Source organism: Centroberyx gerrardi, chromosome 1 (genome assembly GCF_048128805.1).
Source record: "Centroberyx gerrardi isolate f3 chromosome 1, fCenGer3.hap1.cur.20231027, whole genome shotgun sequence".
NCBI lineage: Eukaryota > Metazoa > Chordata > Actinopteri > Beryciformes > Berycidae > Centroberyx > Centroberyx gerrardi.
Genome location: NC_135997.1, coordinates 4,993,233 through 5,014,316, shown reverse-complemented (window position 1 = coordinate 5,014,316; position 21,084 = coordinate 4,993,233). Strand labels below are relative to the sequence as shown.

The following is a 21,084-nucleotide window of genomic DNA, read 5'->3' as shown; positions in this document are numbered from 1 at the left end:
AGAGACCACTTTGTGCGCGGACTGCTCCCAGAAATACAAGACCATGTCAGTAAGAACTGTATTGACTGCGATACAGGAAGACTGAATGCGGTTGAAAGATTTGCCATCCACTCAGAAAAGCAGATGCATGAAAAGCAAAAGAAACAAGATGACCCAAGACAGCGAACGACTGATAAACTGCAGCTCGCTCAGCTGACCATGTTCCAAGGCCAGCAGTACAACCAAGGCAACAGAGGCCGTGGTCGGGGTCACGGCAGAGGAGGAAGAGGCCGAGGCGCAGGCAGAGGTGGACGACGCCCTGGTCCCAACGAGTGTTTCAACTGCGGCAAAGCAGGCCATTGGGCCAAAGACTGTCCAGAACCACCATCTGGGGGAAACGGAGTGAATTCGGACTGACGGTGCGGGGAGCTGGTGACAGGCTGGGACCAAGATGTACAGAGTAACAGTAAGAACACCCAGACACAAACTCAAACACACAAAGTCTCAGACATAATTAGCTCAGAATTACAGATGGTTAGACATGCCATAGATCATTTAGAAAATCAGGAAAAGGCTCAAGAGCAACCAAGTTACACCATGTTTCAGCATCCAGCCTATAAGGAAATGCCAACACACACATTGCAAATCTCAGGCCAACAGGTAACATTTTTTAGTTGATTTAGGTGTGGGAGAATCTGTGATTAAGACTACAGACCTGACACCTAATCCTAAACTAAGTGGCAGATATTTGAGAACAATTGGTGCAACTGGAAATTCAATTAAAGAAAACTACCCCGTGCCACTCAAAGTGTGCGATGAAGTTACAGGTAATTTCAATCATTCATTTTTGTTCTCAAGCTGCTGGGAAGAGATCTTAGGTGTGCGTTGGGCATAACCTTGGTGTGTACAGTGGAGGGAATACAGATTGTGAGGCAGGAAAAGACAGAAAAAAAAAACGGAACAGTCAACCTCAGAAATGGTGAAATTTGATCCACACACACACCGTTGAATGGCAGCAGAATCACACAGACCCAGAGCTATACATAGCCACCTGCTAGAATACACACACACCAATGTCTCTGTGTCAGATAGAGGAGGGAATGAGAAACACTCAGACTGCTGACCAAAGACAGCTACTGAAATGATAGTTCATTCCGGACAGGAGCACGCACACACACACACACGCACAGCACATGTAAACTTAGGACCAGACATGGAATTTGAAAAGAAATGGTATCAGGTCATGAAAGTGATATGTTGAGAACAGATTGGTTGTATTGGAGTGAAGATAAATGCGCTGCAGGTGTGCAGCTGGACTTAAAGGTAAAGAAAAGAGTGTATTGGAACAGATGTATTGAACCACATATCTCACTAGCAAAAACACAAAAATGGAAATGGCGGAATCTGGGGACCTGGGTCACTGGTTGTGTTGAAAGTCTATGTTGGGAAGAAACACAAACACCCATGGTATTTTATAGTAAACAGATGAAATCCTACAAAACACCACTAGTGTATTACAACAAAGTACTAAAGGCCTATAAAAAACAATGTGCACTAACCTTCTATGCAAAAAGAAGTGTTGAATTGGTACCAGAGAAAAATTCACCCATGCATGGTTAAACTATGATACAAATAGGGTTAACAGCAGAATCTCCCGAGCTGTCACACAAGTCCCATCTACCTTGTGGGCGAGCAGCAAATATGACGTAGGGTTAATGAAGGGAGTGGCCCCAGTGGAGATAACACGATTTGTTCAAGACCTGCAGGCAGTAAATAAAGTAGTGTTTGCTCGAGCTCCTTAAATGTGTCTAACCCCCATACCATTTTGTCACAAGTGCCGCCAGAGAGTAAATGGTTTTCAGTGGTTGACCTTGCAAATGCATTTTTCAGTATTCCTGTGCACAAAGACTCCCAGTACTGGTTTGCATTTTCTTTTAAAGGTAAAACATATACTTGGACCCGATTGGCTCAGGGTTACACAGAATCGCCGGCCATATTTGCAGCAGCATTAAAGGATAACTTGGAAGGCCTCACTCTACCGGGTGGAAGCGCCCTGCTGCAATATGTAGATGATTTAATGATTTGCTCTCCATCAAAGGAAGCATGTGAGTTGGACACAAAGAAACTGTTGCAACATTTGGCTAACAACGGTCACAAAGCTAGTTTAAACAAATTGCAATGGGTGAAACGAGAAGTGACTTTTCTGGGACATGTGATCACTGCAGAGGGCAAATCCCTCTCTCCCAAACGAGTAACAACCATCCAAAATATTCCAAAACCATTAACAAAGAAACAGGTAATGTCCTTTTTAGGAATGACGTCATATTGCAGACAGTGGATTCCAAACTATGCAGAAATAGAAGCCCCACTGTCAGCAATAGTGTATGGTAAAGGACTGACTGCTTATCAAAAGGTGACTTGGACTGACGACGCTGAAGAGGCATTTGTGGAGTTGAAAAAGGCATTACAATCCACACCTACATTAGGCTTGCCAAACATGAACAGACCATTCACTCAAATTGTGGATGAGAAAAATGGCTACATGACATCTGTATTGTTGCAGGAACATGGTGGAAAAATGAGGCCTGTAGCATTCTTCTCTACTAAGCTAGACTCAGTGGCAGCAGGTTTGCCCAGGTGTTTGAGAGCAGTAGCTGCAGCAGAAAAGGCAGTCTTAGCCTCTAGGGACCTAGTAGGCTATCAGGATTTAACACTGTTGGTGCCACATGCAGTCTCAATCATATTGTTGGAACAAAAGACAGCTCACCTGTCAGCAGCGAGGTGGTTGAGATATCACACTGTGTTATTAGACATGCCAAATATCACTGTAAAGCGTTGCTCTGTTCTTAACCCTGCGACTCTTCTCCCCACACCAGATGAGGGAGAACCACATGACTGCATAGCTGCTATAACGGAGGTTTGCTCCCCTAGGCCTGACCTGAAGGAAGTTCCACTAACCAACTCGGAGCAAGAACTTTTTGTGGATGGTTCCGCTTTCCAAAACCAGCTGACACATAAAAATCAAGCAGGTTTCGCTGTGGTTACCCAACATGACACTATCATAGCAGAACCACTTCCAGCCCATTTCTCAGCACAAGCTGCAGAATTAAAGGCACTCACAGAAGCATGCAAATATACACAGGACAAAACAGTCAATATCTACACAGATAGTAGATATGCATTTGGTGTAGTACATGATTTTGGTGCAATCTGGAGACATAGGAAATTTCTAACATCTGCAGGGACTGGTATCAAACACCACACCCTGGTAGCTGATTTACTGGAAGCGGTGCTACTCCCAAAAGAAATTGCTGTTGTCAAATGTGAAGCTCATAGTAAAGGAACTGACCCCATTTCACAGGGAAATGCGAGAGCTGATGCAGCCGCAAAACATGCAGCCACATTACCTTTAGCCTTACAGCTTACCAGTATCCCACAGGAGGTGACACCGGAAGCAGACCTGAAGGATCTGCAGAGCAGAGCAACACAAGCAGAAAAGACCATATGGAAGAATGCAGGTTCAAAGGTTGAAGGGGGGGTTTGGTACGGCCCTGATGGTAAACCATGCTTACCCAAATGTCTGTTTCCTTTCTATGCTAAATTGACACATGGTGTGGATCATGTGTCGAAAGGAGGAATGATGAAAGAAGTAAACAGACATTGGTTCACAAAGGGATTCTCAAATTACTCAAAAATGTTTTGTGAACGATGCTTAGTTTGTGCACAATACAACTCTGGGAGAGGTCAGCAGATGACGCCCAGTGCCCATCCAGCACCATCAGAACCATTTGAACATCTACAAATGGATTTCATTGAACTCTCACCAAGCGAAGGTGTAGCTCCCTCCAGTAATAGACACGATGCACGAGGTCATGGTTAAAGAACGGGGCTTTATTCCTATATCGAACCAACCCGTGAAAACTGGGTTGAAAGAGAAAATAAAAAAGTCACAATTCTTAATTCCCCTACAGCTATACAACAGGTAGCATATGTTAGCTAACACATTCATAGCATATGTAACCGTGTAGAAATTAACTTAAACTCAAACATACCTCGTAGGCTGCTTACTACTAAGAGGGGCTAAATCTTGCTTGCTTCGTCTTTGTCCTAGTCTTCTTTCTTCTATGTTAGTATATACTGTATATGTGTGCATATATGCTTGATAATTAAGCTCTTATGTCATTCTTCCTTTGTTTTGGCGCTTCGCTAGCAAGGTTTTTCATTTTTAATTGCGTGAGGAATGCTGGAGCGACAGAGATTAGTTCCGCCTCTAGGACTACTGTATTATAGGTAGGAACCAAAAAAAGGCAAGGTGCCAAACTAGAAACTTAACTAACAATGTGAGGCAGTTACAGAAGGTAAGAAATACTGTCTGGTGATAGTTGACATGTTCTCCAAATGGGTGAAGCCTTCCCCACATCAAAACAAGACGCCAGTGCAGTAGCTAAAGCTCTGGTAAAGGAAATAATTCCCAGATGGGGAATACCACACAAAATTGGCAGTGACAATGGCAGACATTTTGTAAATGAAGCTCTACAGGCAGTAAGCAAATTCTTGGGAATTGACTTAAAATACCACTGTGCATATCATCCAACCAGTGGAGGTGCTGTTGAAAGAGAAAATGGCACTCTAAAAAATAAATTGGCTAAATGTGCTGAAACGGGACTAAGCTGGACAAAAGCACTACCTTTAGTCCTGACACAAATGAGGGCCAGAATCAGGAAGAGAAATGGCCTGAGTCCATTTGAGATTCTTTTTGGCAGACCTATGAACACGGGGATTGGGCCCCAGAAAAGACAGCTCCCCACAACAGAGGAATGTAATGATGAAATGTTGCGTCATTGTGCAAACTTGTCCTCTGTGTTGACTGACATCCACAGACAGGTGAAAGACGCCCTGCCCAGAGAGGTCGAGGGAAAGCTGCACAACCTGAACCCCGGAGAGTGGATTGTGGTGAAAGACTCCAGGAGGAAAGGCTGGAAGGCGCCCAGGTGGACCGGACCATTCCAGATCCTCCTAACGACCGCCTCAGCAGTAAAGGTCGCAGAGAGAGCCACGTGGATCCACGCCAGCCACTGCAAGAAGGCCCCTACGCCCACGGCGGCAGCTCCAAGTCAGACTAGCTCTCCCTGAGGTTTAAAAACCTACTGAGGGCCTCCGAGGTGACGTTTGAGATGCAGCCAACGCCGAGGCCACGCCCGTGGCACCCCTTCAGGAACACCGGCTGTGGCATGCGCACTCTGGCACACTCTGCTGTCTCCTAATAATAGCAGTCGTGATCGCACTGCCTATTATCTACTTCCTTGAACCACCACATTCCACCACCACACCACGCCCCACACGAAGTGTCACCGCAGAAAAACTGCTCCGCCAGAAAAAAGAAATGTTTGAAGACTCTGGCTGGAAACTATGGGGGTTCAGTGCTAACTCCCTATACAGGTACACTGACTTTGACTCAGAACGGGTCGACAGTGCTGACAGTCCTGACTTGTTTCCGCTCCCAGGCTGGATTCCTCCTTATGAGGATGATGATGACGAAGATAAACTTTAAATTTTATTTCTATCAGTAGCTTGCTGAAACCATATGTTAGCACAATGACAGCATATACTGCAATATGAAGTAACGGTAACATTTGATTTACGATTGTGAAGGAATTTTTGCCTAATAAACTGCCAAAGGGGGGTTTATTGAGTTACAGAAGTATAACTATTGGTTTGATGTATAAACATTATTTTTTTCATTTGACAGGTTTGTTTGTACTTGTGTTTACCACTTAAGATGATAATGTTTTATAACAACATTTGACTTTTAAATCCTACTGTTTTGATGATTTATATAATGTCATAGCTGCATCTTGAGTTGCAGCCATGGATGTTCTTTATCTACAGTGTTTGCTTCATAGGTACAGTATGGTTCTATTACTTACTTTTGGTACATACACTAATGGCTCACCTCAAATTATCAGTGCAGATGGGTACATGAGGGTCATAAATGCATTTTTACCCTGTTTTGTAGCTGTACTAAAGAGTGTGTATTGACTTTTGATGTTGACTGCGAAACTTAAAGGTGAAGTGCTTCAGCAGATTATCAGGTTCATTGAAGGTTTAAGATGAGAGTCAAAAACAAACAAGGTATCATTCTTTTTTTGGAATTATATTTGGTGATTTATCATGTTGTTTTATACTATGTTTCAGTTAAGGTGATGAGGGGTAAATCTTTTTGAGATGAGGGGTGAATCTTTTTTCTCTTCCATGGTCAGTCAAACAATAAAGCACCCGGAGGAGTTTTTTTTTTACCTGTATTGCAGACTAGAGGTTAGTTCTCATCATCACCATTATTATCTTTTACATTTCCTAGTATATTTTTTGTATAATTTCTCATGATTTACGTGAGTATGAAATGCTCAAAGGGGGGAATTGTAGTGGAAATTATATTATACCATTCTATTTCTCTATGCATTAAGCACTGTCTTATTTCTATGTTGTCTGCTCTCCGTACATTTCCACTGGCTTGAGACAATGGCTACTGTATGAAGATGACCCCGGGAAGTCTAGCCCGTTTATCTTTGTTTTGCACAGATGCATCCTAATCGTAGAATGTTTCAAGTATAAGAATGTGCCGGACTTCTCATGACTCAGCTGTTTCTACTACATGATTATAAGAAGGGTGGACAAAGCTCATTGCTTCGCTCTTTGTCTCACACACTCGTTGGGTGGGCATTGCGCCTTGCTTGCAAGCAATAAAGATAACAGAAGGACAACTGAAAGCCAAATGTAAGGTATAATACATTCTTCTGCAGGTGCTGGTAATACGAGGAAAGCCAACTGACAGATTGGTCATCAGAAATATTTGTGTATAAATAAGTAAATATTCCAGAAGATTTGTTACCCAATTTGTTGACACTGTTCTGATGAATTCCAGATAAAAAAAGACTGAAAAAAAAACAAAATTAGCTTTGTTTGTAGCAACCAACCAGAGAGAGTGGACATTAATCTAGGTCTCTTCATCATGACCTATGAGGAACGCATCAACTCAGCTGACCCTCTGACCTGAGCTCAACTTCTCTCCATCCCCCTGTGGGCAGACGCATTCCCAGATGGCACGGCCATATTACTGAAAATCATCACAATATTTCAGATGACCAGGCTCATTTCCTCCAGTCTGCGATGGAAGAGATTAAATTAAGAGAAAGAAAAAAATCAGAGCAATCAAACTGCCATCTGGAATTATGGTCAGACAGACAATCACTAAAACCTACAGACATTTTAATTTGCTGTGAGGCAATGTGTTACAGTATTATGTCTGAAAACACGACAAAAGTCACAGTAGCCATCAAGCTCTAGTCACTGCAATATGATATTATTATCAGTTGAATGTATGGAAAATGGAGACAATCATGCTTTATTCACAATTCTTTGCATGTCATAAAATGTTTTGAGTGTTTGTGACTCGTACTCTCTGCTCAGTGACCTTGCCATTCAAACCAAATTAAGCAAAATCTTTTCTAATACTGTGCAATACTTTTTTTGGTCTGCCCTAAGTGTGTGTAAAAGCATCTAACTACAGAGTGCAAAAGAACAAGTTTGAAAGGATTTGAATAGAAGGAAAGAACTACTTGAGAGCAATTTGGCTCATTAGCTCGTAGATTAGTGGGTTGTTAAGAGTAAGGAACACAGCACAAGTATGGGTGCCAGTGAAATAATATTACACTGGATTAATGGTAAACTAAATGAAGCTGATGATGAATTAGGCTTTATAATCTGCAGAAGCTGGTTATATTAAACCATGTTGAGCAATTAAACAGCTGATTTCAAACAAGTATACCTGGACGCAACTGTAGCCTGTTTTACTGTTTCAGGAAATACTAATATGTGTATAAAAAATAATCAGTGTCATTGATTATTTGAGTTTTAGGAACATAGTCAGGCGTTCAACTGCATATTAATCACAGTACGATATTGAGGAATTAATATTTTATCAGTTATTTTACATTGTTTCCTTGCTGTCACTGTCTAAGCACTTTGTATCCATGTTAAATAAAGTGCTATATAAATAAAGTTATTATTATTATTAATGAAGGTATTTTTGTGTCACATTGTAGAATGCTGGTGTCCTGTGTATTGTCTATTTTCTGTGTCCTTTTATGTTGTATGGAACCTACCTTTAGATTGCATTCTTGTAATCTACTGGGTCAAGACTGAACCTAATTCAGTAAAACAGAGCAAGATTTCTATCTTGTGCCAATACTCGAAAGGCCCGCCGCTGCAAAATTATTGCCGCCGCTGCTTCAGAATTTTATGAAATGTCATGAAGTCGAAATTACACGACTCTGCAGAGGGCTTTTAATTTGAAACGATGGATACAGGAAGTGGCGACACCCGGCCGAGGCGAGAGGGAGAGAGAGAGAAAGAAGAGAAAAAGATTAAGGCTGCGTTCACACATAGTGTTTTTTGATGTGGAAAAAGCGCTGCCTGGAGCGCTTTTTGTGAGGAGAAATAAAAAGCGGATCACGGCAACGTCACCTGACGTTAGCTGAGCAGCTGCTAGCTCACTAACCAGCTGGTTAGCACTTCTAGCAGACAGAACAAAACAGTGTTGTGCAACAAGCAAAGGTTTACCAGACATTTCCAATACATGTCCAGTATAATCCATACTGCCTTTATGATCGCTGTTGCGGTAACAGAAATTTCCTTATTACAACGTCCGATTTCTCCACCGGCACTTTCACTTTCTCAATAGTTGTTGTTGCTATGGGAAACGGCCAGCATCTCTGTCATCGCGATTGGTCGGCTGGGAAAAAGCGGTTCACGTCACCCGTCTGATGGGCAAAGTTTGCATTTCACCTCAGATATAGTCAAAGTAAAGGTAAGCCCACACACAAACTCACTTGTTCACCATTGGCATGCTTTTAATGGTGGTGGTCGCTCAATGTTAGTAAGACAAAATTGCCTTTTTTTCTTCCCTGGCTCTGGTACATTGTATTCTATATAGATTATTTATTACAACCAGCAGGATGTTTATGATTAACCAGCCCCAATTCAGGCTATTTTCTCTTTAAGTGTGGCTGTTAGGCCTAGGGTGGATTTTTGCTTAAGTATTTCCTTGTTCACATGCAAATTAGGCTACATGTCATCACACAGCTGGTAGAACTAGACCAGAGATGGGAAATTATGTGCCATGGAGGGCCAAGGGTATGCACATTTTCATTCCAACAAAGTCTACAGAACACCATGTGATTTCACTGAATAACACACCTTCAACTACAGAGGAGGAACTGATCAATAAAATCACCTGCTGGTTGGTATGAAAACCTGCATGGCACATGATTGCCCATCCATCCGTTTGTTTGTGAGCAAGGAAACATGAAACTACCTTGCTTCGGCATGCAGTTTGAGATGAAGCACAAAGCCACATACCTAGAAACCGAGAGCAGTCGGGCTATAAGATTAACCGTTGTTGTTTCACTCTAATAATACTTAGCCTAAATGTCGATTAGTTACTTCACAGTTACCCTCACATGAGAGCTGCGGTTTACAAAAACAACTAGCACTAGCGTTAGCTGAAATAAAAGCTTCGTATTAAGACCTCCACACACAGTTATGTCGAAGTTATACCGAACATACAGTAACTGTGGTTAGTTAGACGAACTAGTAAGTTAACTAACTAGTACTAACTTGGACGAAGGAAGCAAATAACGTTAACAGCTAATTGTGTTGCGGCATGACTGCTGTGGTTTAGCCTCTTAAGCTCAAGTATGCAATGGAAAATTTTAAATATGTTGTGAAGCCTGATAAAGTATGCAATCTCGCAGGTACTAAAGGTATATTTTCGCTGACATGTCGTCATCAACATGCGACAGTCAGAAAATCCAAATGGACCTTCTGTTCTTTATAGATAACCATAAATGTGCCTGTAGGAAAAAATGGATGGGTCATGGGTGGACGGGTTTTCAATCGAGGTTATTTGCCGATGCTATTTGCTTACATACTGTGAAGACTATCCTCGCCTCGCTGCTAGTGCATGGACATGTTGATAGTCACGTTTTATGGTCACGTTCATGTCCTCCTCCTACCCTATACTGAATGTAGTTACTGCAATACCTTTTTCATAACTCTCACTAAATAAAAGCCGGAGGAAACATTAAAGTGTGTCCACACAAGCGTGAGCATTTTTGGGCTATGCTTATTCATGTCACCCCATCTAATTAAAAACATATTTTACAAAATTACATCATCATCCTAATAAACCAATATTATTCCATCCTCAATGCTTGACAACGTTAAGCTATCACAAATGTACTCAATGTTTTAAGGTGGGGTTTTCTTGTAACAGCTATTTTTTATATGAGCTGTATAAATCTTATTGCATTTTATTGTAGCTGTAGTTCAGACAAAAAAAAAAATAACTAGAAAAGAAAGAAAGAGGGAAAGTGATATTCACTTATCTATTTAAGTGAAGGATTTATTCCTTCTACAAGTGGGTGAGCAGACCAGACTGCTGGATATTCTGTCCAATTCTTTTAGATTTGAATCCGTTGTCCGATATGCATTTTCTTGGAAATGTACAATTAGGCCCACTGCTACCTCTAGAATCCCAGGAATCAAATCAAAGTTATTACATTTCACAGACGTTTGGGCATTTAGTCTCAACATGTTTGGCCTATCTGTAATTTGCATTTACTTGGAATCCTATCTGGAAGAGTCTTCACTTTTCCATGGAAACCAGCCACTCCTCATCGCAGCACGGCTTCAGCTTGGAGCTCCAACTTGCGTCAGAAGAACAGCTGATGGGGTGGGGTGTCTGCGTAGATCTTTGTGTATATTAGGTTCTCAGCTTTGCCAATCTTGGTCTGGTACATGTGTAGTAGGTGCTCCAACTGTACCAGCATTTCAAATACAGGATTATAAGGCCATGGTAAAACAGGAGTTGGCCAAGAACAGGCCACAGAACAGCAAAGGCATACAGTGTTACTGATAACAATAACAAATAATAGTAACAATAATAATAAACTATATAGCCTACTGTTGGGGGGGGGGGGGGGGGGGGGGGGGGGGCAGACCCTGCTGTGTTAAAAGTTATTGGTAAAATCTTAAAATCACTAACTAACACGCAACCAGTGTAGAGCTGCTAAAATGGGAGTGATATGACCCTGTCTTCTCGATCTGGTTAAGACTTGTTGGCACATTTTGCACTAACTGCAACCAGGAAATGAATCTCTGACCAAAGCAGGAGTACAGGGAGTCACATAGTCTACATGTGAGATGAAGGTATGGATAACTTTTTCAAGGTCTTCAAGGGATAAAAAAAAAAAAAAAAAAAAAGACTGTATTTCAGAAATACCTTTTAACTGAAGGAAACATGACTGAACAACCATCTTAATCTGATCATTGAAAGTCTGAATGAAATACCACACCCAGAGTCTTGGCTACAGGCATAATATTGTTGGACAGATTTCCAGTATTGTCTTGAATCTGGTTGATGCAGTTTGGCGGGCTAAACAGAACAATCTCAGACTTATTCCCGTTAAGTTTGAGGAAATTTTAGGACATCCGGCACTTTATATCCGAAAGCCAACCTTTGAGTGCTGGAGTCTCCTGGTTTTATACAATATATGTACGTCATCTGCATAACAGTGAAAATGAATATTATGTTTACAGATGATATCACCAAGCGTAAGCATTTAAATAGAGAATAATGGTGGGCCTAGGAGTGACCCTTGTGGAACACCATATTTGAGAACAGCTTTAGAAGAAGTGGAGTTAACACAACAGAGAAAGTTCTATTCAGAAGATTTAAACCAATTAAACACTATGTCAGTGACCCCAATTCCGATCAAGCAATATGTTGTGATCAGCCATATCAAATGCTGCCCTAACATCAAGGAGAATCAATTCATGAAAGATATTACCTGAGAGGACTCAACTTTTTCCAGTAGCTTGGCTAAAAATAGCAGCGTGGAGATACGTAGGTCTGTAATCGTTAAGAGTGAGTGGATCCAGGTCTGTTTTATTTCAGTAGAGGTTGGACAATGGCATGCTTTAAGGTCAGTGAGCTATGTATGATAGATAAAATGTATGTGCCAATTCTACCAATGACCTCTTTGAGTGAGAAATTCAGTTTGGATAGTGTCCAAGGAGCATGATGAGGATTTCAGCTGTGAAATGATGTCTACTAACTATAGGGTCTCAGCGGAAATTTGCTGAAAAGGGCTGGGGGAGAATCTGGCACCTAATATTCTCCACCTTACCAGAGAAATACTCCAGAAGCTGCTCACACTTTTCTTGGGAAGCCTCTGTAATTTTATGTGTTGCAGAGAGGGGGACAGGACTCAATCGATGACTCTGAAGAGATATAGAGTTGTTACAATTTTCGGAAATAAGGTCAGAAAAGTATATGCCGCGCTTGCATCCTTGACACCTTCCTGATATCTTGTCATATGATTTTTTAGAATGTCCAACTCAATTTGTAGTTTATTGGTTTTTCCATTTGCGTTCAGCCTTCCTACTGTACATTCTCTCAGTTGCAACCAACTCTCTCCTTATAGGGCTTGCATGTGTTCATTTATCACCCTCACTGATGACACGATTCTGTCATAAAACATTCAAATTTATTAACATAATACAATTCTTACAGATGAAAGATTTGTTAGATAAAGACCTAATATTTATTAAACCAAACTTAACAGACTGATCAACAGTGTATGCATGTAGGGCAGGCTGTCACTGAATACAGATCAGATTATTACTGTTAATGTCCATCCATGTGAGAGAATGCTAACTCTCTCACATGGCTCTCTATTGATCTACCAATAAAAGTTGAATAAAATGTAGCACACTGACAACTTCTAAACAACTACTGTATTCACCTCTCACCAGCTAATGTCATTTGTTTACCAAGCTTTTTGGCAGCAAAGCAGGATTTATTAAAGATTCACTAGTTTTCTGGGTTAGAACCATCTACTGTATATAGATTTGGAAGCTCCAGGATTGGTCAGCGGTGGGGCAGTCAGTTTAACAGCTCTGCCGACTGCTGTGGAGGATACAAGGAGGATGGGGAGGATACTAGGCAATTCAGGTCACATACACACACTCACAAATGCACTCAAGAGCACACCCCCATATGGGAGGTAGTATAAAATCAATATTGTTTTTGTCACACAGGCATAGGTGTACAGGAAGTACATAAGGGGGTTTACCCTCCAGTGATGAGGGTGAGTGTGGCAGAGGTGTGGCTGCCTCCCTTCACCATCTGGGGCCATCTGTCTCTGTATCTGACCCTGACTTTGGTCACAAGCTCGGAGGTAACCTAGGGTTGAAACATAGTCAGTAGACACATATCGCTGTCCTCATGTCAAAACATCATAACTCCAATTTTGGTGATTGTCATGTTTTCACTTCAATTAAAATATGACGTTTTCTGGAGTGTCCTGGTGGCTCGGTGGTCTGGGGCGTCTTTCCTGTCTTTCTCTACTTTGAGCTGTATAATAATGCAAAAAACACATTTTCTTACATTCATTACATCTTACATTTTCTTCTATAGGTTCAGAAAATTCTGCCATTCTCTGGTTTATATAAACCCTTTCAAACCCCATTGGATAAACTCAAAATTGCATAGAAGCTAAAAACAACGCTGTTTTTCTTAGCTCCTAAAACATTGACATTTTGTAGATGCAAGGTTTTCACCCGACAGCGACAATATGTATTCCTCTGGTCCAGGTGAGAGACGGCAGTGGGAAGTGCTACTGTGGGTTCTGTGGGTCTGTTGGGGCAATATGCAAACTGAAGTGGGTATGTGGTAGTGGCAAAATTGAGGCGATGAGGGCTACCACTAGTTTCTCTTGATACCTCATGATAATAGACATGAGTGCTGCAGGGGGGCACAAGTCACTGAGCTCTGTTGCCTTGGGGCTTTTGAGGCAGGAGCAACGGTGGCTGCTATGAAACATGGAATGACAGCCAGGTAGAGAGGGAGGTGAGAGTGTGAGAGTGAATGTGTTCGTTACCATGCCTACTAATTGGTCTGCACATGCCCAGAGGATGTGCCCTCGAAAAAGACATGAAGTTCTGCTGCTTTTCAAGTGTTTACCCATTTAAACATTTGATTCACTTTCGTTATGACGAGCATGTATGTGTTGTGCAGTGTGTGCATGTGCACCTGTTTTGGAATTTGCAAATCTGGTATGTGTGGATGCTGCGTGTGTGCGTATGAGTGTGTGTATGTGTGAGTGAAAATATGAACTCTGAAAATGATCCCTTTAAAATTCCTTTATATGCAGGGCTACATTCATGAGGCAGCATACAGTAGATTAGGCCTCATGTTCAGAAAATTCGAAAAAAAAATCAGAAATTTAGCCTGTCTGTGAATTTGCTTGTATTTTTTGAGAAAATAATCTTAACACCAGTGATAACAATGAAGCTAAAGTCAGGGGCCAGCTGTTCAATGCCTTATATCAAGGCTTGCATTACTTATTAAAAAATGAAAATGTTCAAAGTGAAAGTGAAGTATTGCTCCATGCCCAAAGTATCTCAAAACCACCCCAAATCACCCCAAAATAAAACTTCAGTCATTATCTACTCACCCTTATGTCAATCAGAACTCCATTGAAGTTCACAAGACCACCAGATAGCCCCCGTAGTTCAATCTCAGCCTTCTCCCAAACAATTGAAGTTAACTGCCATCTTTTGACAGCTCCAAAGAAAGCATAGGTTGTCCATCAAATTTCTCCAAACAGCTTGTGCAGCGTAATCCAAGTGCAATCCATAATCCATAATCCATAATCATAATCCAAGCATTGATAATGAGGAAAATATAGGAAATAATGAGGTAAACACTGGACTTAATTTTGGAGTCACAGTGCAATTGTTTGACTGCAAAACACTGTTCCATCAAAGACAACATCACTGTAATTTTAGTCTCTTGAGACTGACCTGTTGTAGCATTATGTGTAGACCCTGTTCTGCTGCCTAGTCTCAGTAGACATCCAAACTGAGTGCATGATTTGAACCCTGAATTACTATATCACCGCCTTGCATAATCACTGAGCTCACTATTGCTGACTATCGAATGTTTGTGAACATAGGATTTGTGTGTTTGACCCTTGCCACTATTCGTTATGGGTATTGTATATTTCCATTGTGAAATTTCCTTCTCAAAAGCATACATGCAGAGCAAAAAGTGAGGCTGTTCTGGGTGTGGAGTGCAAGACCGGACAGGTGCTCACCCACACTGAGTTCGCTGATTAACATCATTCCCTCTGAGTCATAAATGACGAATGTTGCAGATACCAAAACCTGCCCCATTTCCCCAGGCTATACCCATGAAATGACGCATTAACTTCCGTCAGATTCCAGTGTCATAACAACCATCATATACACATTGCTTGAAAGAGCTGATTCGGTGATGAAATCTTTCTGGTGATGTGAAGAAATTCTGATTTCTAAAATATTTAAATAGACCAAACAATTAAGATAATTGTTTTGTGCGAGCCTGTGGCTACTGTTGTGATGTGGGAAAATATAAAGATAAGGAAGTATCGACGGGCGTGGTATTTTTGCGTTTCTCTGGAACCACACATTATTATGCTGTTGGTATAAGATTGAATCTAACCAAAACCTTGGACTCATTCCAAATTATTTTCACAAATGCAAGTCAACAGATTTTACACTGCCTTGCATATTGACACTAAGAGTTGCACACACAACCACTGACTGCTGGCCTTCTAATATCTCAAATTTTACCTTCCCATTGTCTTAAAAGGAAAGTCAAGAAATGATGAGAGCCTTTCCAATCTCTTTAATAATCAATAAACAGATGTAGAATAGGAGGGCTTGCTATGTCTTTCTAAAATATGCTATTGTGTGTCTTGTGCTTTGTTCTGCTTCCTTGTGTTTGTCTTACATCATTCTATTCTATGATTGATTATTGATCAGTTGGATCTAGTTAGGCTTATTCTCTAAAATCCTTTGAGACAGGCTTGTGATAAATGGCTGTATAAATAAATGAACTTGACCTTGAATTAGGTGTAGGGAGTAGTTTCACTACATGTAGCCTAGAAGTATCTACACAGTACTTTTCCATAGGTTAATACACAGGTTAATATACTTGAATAACACCATTGTAAAGTGTTACCATATATGTTTTTTTGTTAACATGCTAATCAGTGTTTTAGTTTTTCAGTCTTGTATTGCAGGCATTGCAGATGCCATATAATAATTCCAAAGTAGTTTGAACTCATTTTCCTAAGTAACTTAAGTTCACAAAACTATATTTCTCTTGAGCGCAGCTATGTTGAAGTTCATCTTCATCCAATGTGAAGTAACAATGTGCAAAACATAGTGGCTTCCCCAACAACACTGCCAGTAAAGAGAAAAAAAACCCACATTTCACATTGCGTGACTTCTCACTATCATTTATGGTGAATTTGTGCGTAGGCTGTGACTGGGAAAAAAGAGAAAGGGGTGTGAAAGTGTATGAGGGAATCAGTGAGGAAGAGGGTGTGTTCACAGGTGTGCCAGCCCTCCTGCATGTGTCGCCAACCATTGTTGTACTGATGTGACTCCTACTCTGGTGCTGTGTATAAAAAGTGAAGCAAAGGTTTCACCTGCCTCAAATCATCAGTTCAGCGCTCCAAATACTTCCGCCTTGCAAACAGTAAACTTCACTTCATCGCTCAAATCACTGATTTCTGGTCTCAGGATGAGGAATCTTCTTCTTGGGGTTACTTTTGGACTTTTGACCCTTGTTCAGTCAATACCTTTTAATGGTAAGTGACAGTCCTCTCTCTCTCTCTCTCTCTCTGTTTCTCTGTTTCTCACTCTGTTTTTCACCTTGGATGTTCATGTGATTCTAACGCCGAAGTGATTTTGTCTTTAAGGAGTAAACTGTAAACTTTGAATCCAAATCCAGACAGAAATGTGTGACACTTTTCGATGCTGCTGCAACATTATGTGTATTTCAATCTCTGCCATCATTCTCATCTAGGATACTGACCATTGGACAACATAATGAGAATAGCCTAGTGCTAGTAGATAATGTTATGTCTATGTCTATGGTATGACTATGTCCTTTTATCAAGGATATAGTCATGGGTTTTGCAGTCGGTACTAGTGTCAAATAAATTACCTACATAGACTTGTGGAATTTAAATAATTCCCATGCTGTCCTTTTGCTTACCTTGTGAGTCAGCAGTTCTCTCACCCTCACCTAAGATGCTCCTTATGTTTCAGGCCAAACTCGCGGCCCCAACTCTATCTCGAAGAATTCCAGAGTAGTATTTCGTTGTCGGTGCGCGGGTTTCATTGGCCCCCCTGACTACACACAGAGGTCTTTGTAAAATGTGCTGAGCTGCTCCAGGAGGTGCATTAATGCGTATATCCTGAATAAGGTGAAACCAAAGATCAGTGAAGGGCTGTTACACAAGTCTGGGCAAACGGTAACTTCATAGCGATCGCCAATACTGAACATGACTGGACAGAAATGGTGAATGGAGATGTATGGTGTGATTCTGAAATGATTTTGATTTTAACTACGTAACTTTTCCCTCTAGAGTTTCTTGGGATTTTATTATGCAACAGACCACAAAGGGATAATACAAATGGCTCTGTTAAGCATCAAGAGAATAAACAAATCAGTAAAAAAAAATCCCATTTTACAGAAATATTATTACTCAAGTTGTGAAAACACTGGTCTTTGAACATGAAATAAGGCTTAAATTTGAATGCCATTCAAAAAAAAAAGAAAAAGCCATCTCCAATAATGAATTTCTGCATCAATTGGCTGATAAAGTTTGTTGCCTTATTTGTCTCTCACTTCCAAGATCAAGCACTTATGTGATGCCAAACCCTGACAATGGCTTCTTTCCAAGCACAACAGGGAAATCGAACAGTCATGGTTTACACTGTTTTTATTGGGCGTGCCAAAGGCTTTGTGGTATGCTTTAATGAAAATGAATAATTTGATGAAACTGCCTCTCCTTTGTTAACACACACACACTGATGATTAGTCACCTAAGTTAATCATTACTCGCCCTGTCTCTCGCCACACCTCATCAAAAGCCTCCGTAGACCGCAACAAGTTTAAACAAGAGTTTTGGGCGAAGCCCTGTGTGGTAATTTTTCTAATACAAAAAAGCTCAGTAAATTTCCTTTTCCCTCATGTCAGGGCTAGTAGGTAAACACTTTGGTTTTTTCCTCCTCTTTGTCCTAGCTGTGAGCCAAACTCCTGCCACAGCGGACAATGATGTTCTTCGAGAGGCCATAACGGATGGGTTCATCGTGGACTCGTTTCTCCCTTCAGTCACAACTGAATCACCCCAAAGAAACACGACAGTTCAACTATCACACACCCAGTACCCCTCTGCTGACTCCGAGGACGCTACCTCTCAAAGCCCTTCAGATGAATCTGACATGATGGAGGCCAGTGGAGCCATGGAGGGCAGCGAAGAGAACGGACTCTATCAAAGCCTGGCTCCAAGTCTTCCACCTACTACAAGCTCTGCCTCCACCGTTTTGCTGAGGGATAGTGAAGACCCAAATGCAAATTCATTTTCCACCCAAAGCCCTCAGTCTGGCTCTATCTCACCATCGGTGCCAAGTGTTGAAGAAGACCTTTTTATTGAAGAAACGGAAAGTGTAGCCCAGTCGAGCCTCACCCCCCTGAGCCCCGGCTCAGTTTCTCACCTCACTCCAAGCCGTAGCCCCGTTTCAGAGTCTGGAGATGAAAGGATGCTAGATACCACCTTTAGTACCGCCTCCAGCTCCAGCTCAACCTTCAGCTCCAGCTCTACGTCTGGCATAAATTACGACAGTGATACAGAAGAAGAACAGGCAGCAGCAGAACTTAGCACTACACCATCAACCTCCACCGCTGGTCTTTTCAGAGACAACGCTAGAAGAATCTTTATGGAAGAGGACGGTTCAGGCTCAGGCTCAGGCTCAGGCTCAGAAATACCCAGTGAATCAACAGTGGCGCCCCCTGCCGCAGAGATGACGCAAGCCTATGCTCGCCCACCAAAGGTGATTGAGGAGGCGATCAAACCTGTGGATTCTGGATCTGAAGTCAAAAGTGGTAAGTAGTCTAGACCTATCGTAATCTTTGCTAATGGCGCTATCATATTATTGGGATAAATGTCCATTGATTGTCTGTGAGAGATTTAGCTTTTAACTCACTGTTTTCTGGTCCTTCACATCATATTATAGTGCCACAAAATGCTCTTGACCCTACTTCATCCAAGGCAACAGGACCCGCTACACCAGGTGAGTCCAGATAAAAAAGGCATTTAGTAATCCAACAAGGAATTTCTGCAGGATTGGCTCCAAGAGATTTTTTTTAACTCTTAGTTAACCAGGGAATGACACACTGAAACTTTTAACCCAAAAAGTGACTGTTGAAATTCTGCTTACTTACTTTATCTCTCCCATATCACCAGGCTGGATGATCATTACTGGATTTGTTGTTGGTCTGGCAGCAATGGTATTAGTCTGCGTTGCCATCGCTACCAGAGACAGGTGAGATTTCAACAGCAGAAAAAAATGCATATATTCTTAGCATTGAACCTCAGTTCAGAGGAACAATATTTTTCACCATATAACTGTATTTGAATAATAGAACTATACCTATTCTTGCTGCTTAGGTGGAATGGACCAAGCCAAGCATCTCAGAAGAAGGAGGAGACCTCAGAGAAGGCAAACCAGCAGAGGGAGCTAGAGATGGAGACATTCCTGCAGAAAGACAAGCCCAGGGAAAATGGACAGGCAGCAGAGTACACAGTCATCCCCCTGGACGAGCTCCCAGAGAAAGACCCACTGCCTTGAGACTCCACAGCAGACAGACGCTTAGTGGAGGCTTGAGACTCATCACAGAACCACAAGATTGTATTTTGAGCAGATGAATTTGATCAGAGGAACAAAACGGCCGCGGCTGTCAAACGACAGATTTCTGTGGACCTTCGAGGCTCTGGGCCCAGGCAGTGCAACAATACTGGCCTTTTCTAAAACTCTTGACACACCTGTACTTTGAAACTACAGGGGTAACTTTGTTGAGATATTTATTGTCATATTATCATGTAAACTATGGTTTTCACTGTACAATACAAAGAATGTCAGGTAAGAGGCACAAATACCATTTATCTCAAATACATCTGAAAAGTCTTTGCAGTGTTTTATTTTCTGTCTTTACGTTGTAAATATAGTGCAAAGTAATCATTTGTAATTTAAACGTCTGTCGGTGGACACATGAATACAGTTTTGTGTCCAGTCAGGTTAAAATATGTGTTTTTGAGTCTTTTTTTCATAATATTAACAGACTCTGTTGATTGTAATTTATATTAAGCTGCACTGTAGTTTTCCCCATACACGATATATGCGCTTAACTTTAGTGACTAGCGTTCAGCCCACTAACTTGTTTTGCATGTAGTTTCTTGATAGTTTCTTGATAAACTTCACAGTACAACTATTTCAGTTGTTTGCCATGCGGTTTAGGAATATTAATATGCTGTATCATTGTTACTGTGTAGCATCCGAAATCTGGCCACCCTCATTTTGAGAAATAAACACAAAGGCAGCTCATCAATAAACATTTATTTCCATTTTCCATTAATATTTACAGTAGTAAAAGTATTATTACAGTAGTAATAAGTATTAAAATGTTTACACACTTTCAGTCCATTTGTCTGACAAATATTTTTGCGCTTTCTTATAGTTTATTTAGTATGACCCCTTTCAATCCAGCTCACATTCACCCAGTCAACATCAAAGGAAGTGCAGCACTACAGTGAATTTCATGGGGGTGTCAGAAAATGTTGAATATATTCTTGGACCAACATGTGTATTGAATCAAAAAGAGAGATAGAAAATATAAGTTTAGTTATCTAAATGTACATTTTGACATAAATATTTATAGAAAAATCTAATCCTTCACACCAGGCCAGTTGACTAAGAACTCTTATTTACAGCGAGGGCCTCGGGAGAAAAAAGACAAAGAAGACAAACTGACATAGTTGTAAATTAATAGATAATGGGTTTGGAATGATGACTCTTCCATTTTGGAGAGAGGCAGCTCCTGAGCCAAATACTGGGTGGCTTGATTAGGTGAAGCAACAAATAGAC

General features: G+C 41.1%; 1 protein-coding gene across 1 annotated transcript; it reads left to right on the top strand.

Annotated features, from left to right (window-relative positions):
• Positions 1–16,581: 16,581 nt before the first annotated feature.
• LOC139916711 (uncharacterized) lies at positions 16,582–20,638 on the top strand. Its single transcript, XM_078285965.1, has 5 exons — positions 16,582–16,742; positions 18,185–19,045; positions 19,177–19,233; positions 19,407–19,485; positions 19,611–20,638. The coding sequence occupies exons 1-5, from the start codon at positions 16,676–16,678 to the stop codon at positions 19,789–19,791; spliced, it is 1,245 nt and encodes a 414-aa protein (XP_078142091.1). The 5' UTR covers positions 16,582–16,675; the 3' UTR covers positions 19,792–20,638.
• Positions 20,639–21,084: the final 446 nt, after the last annotated feature.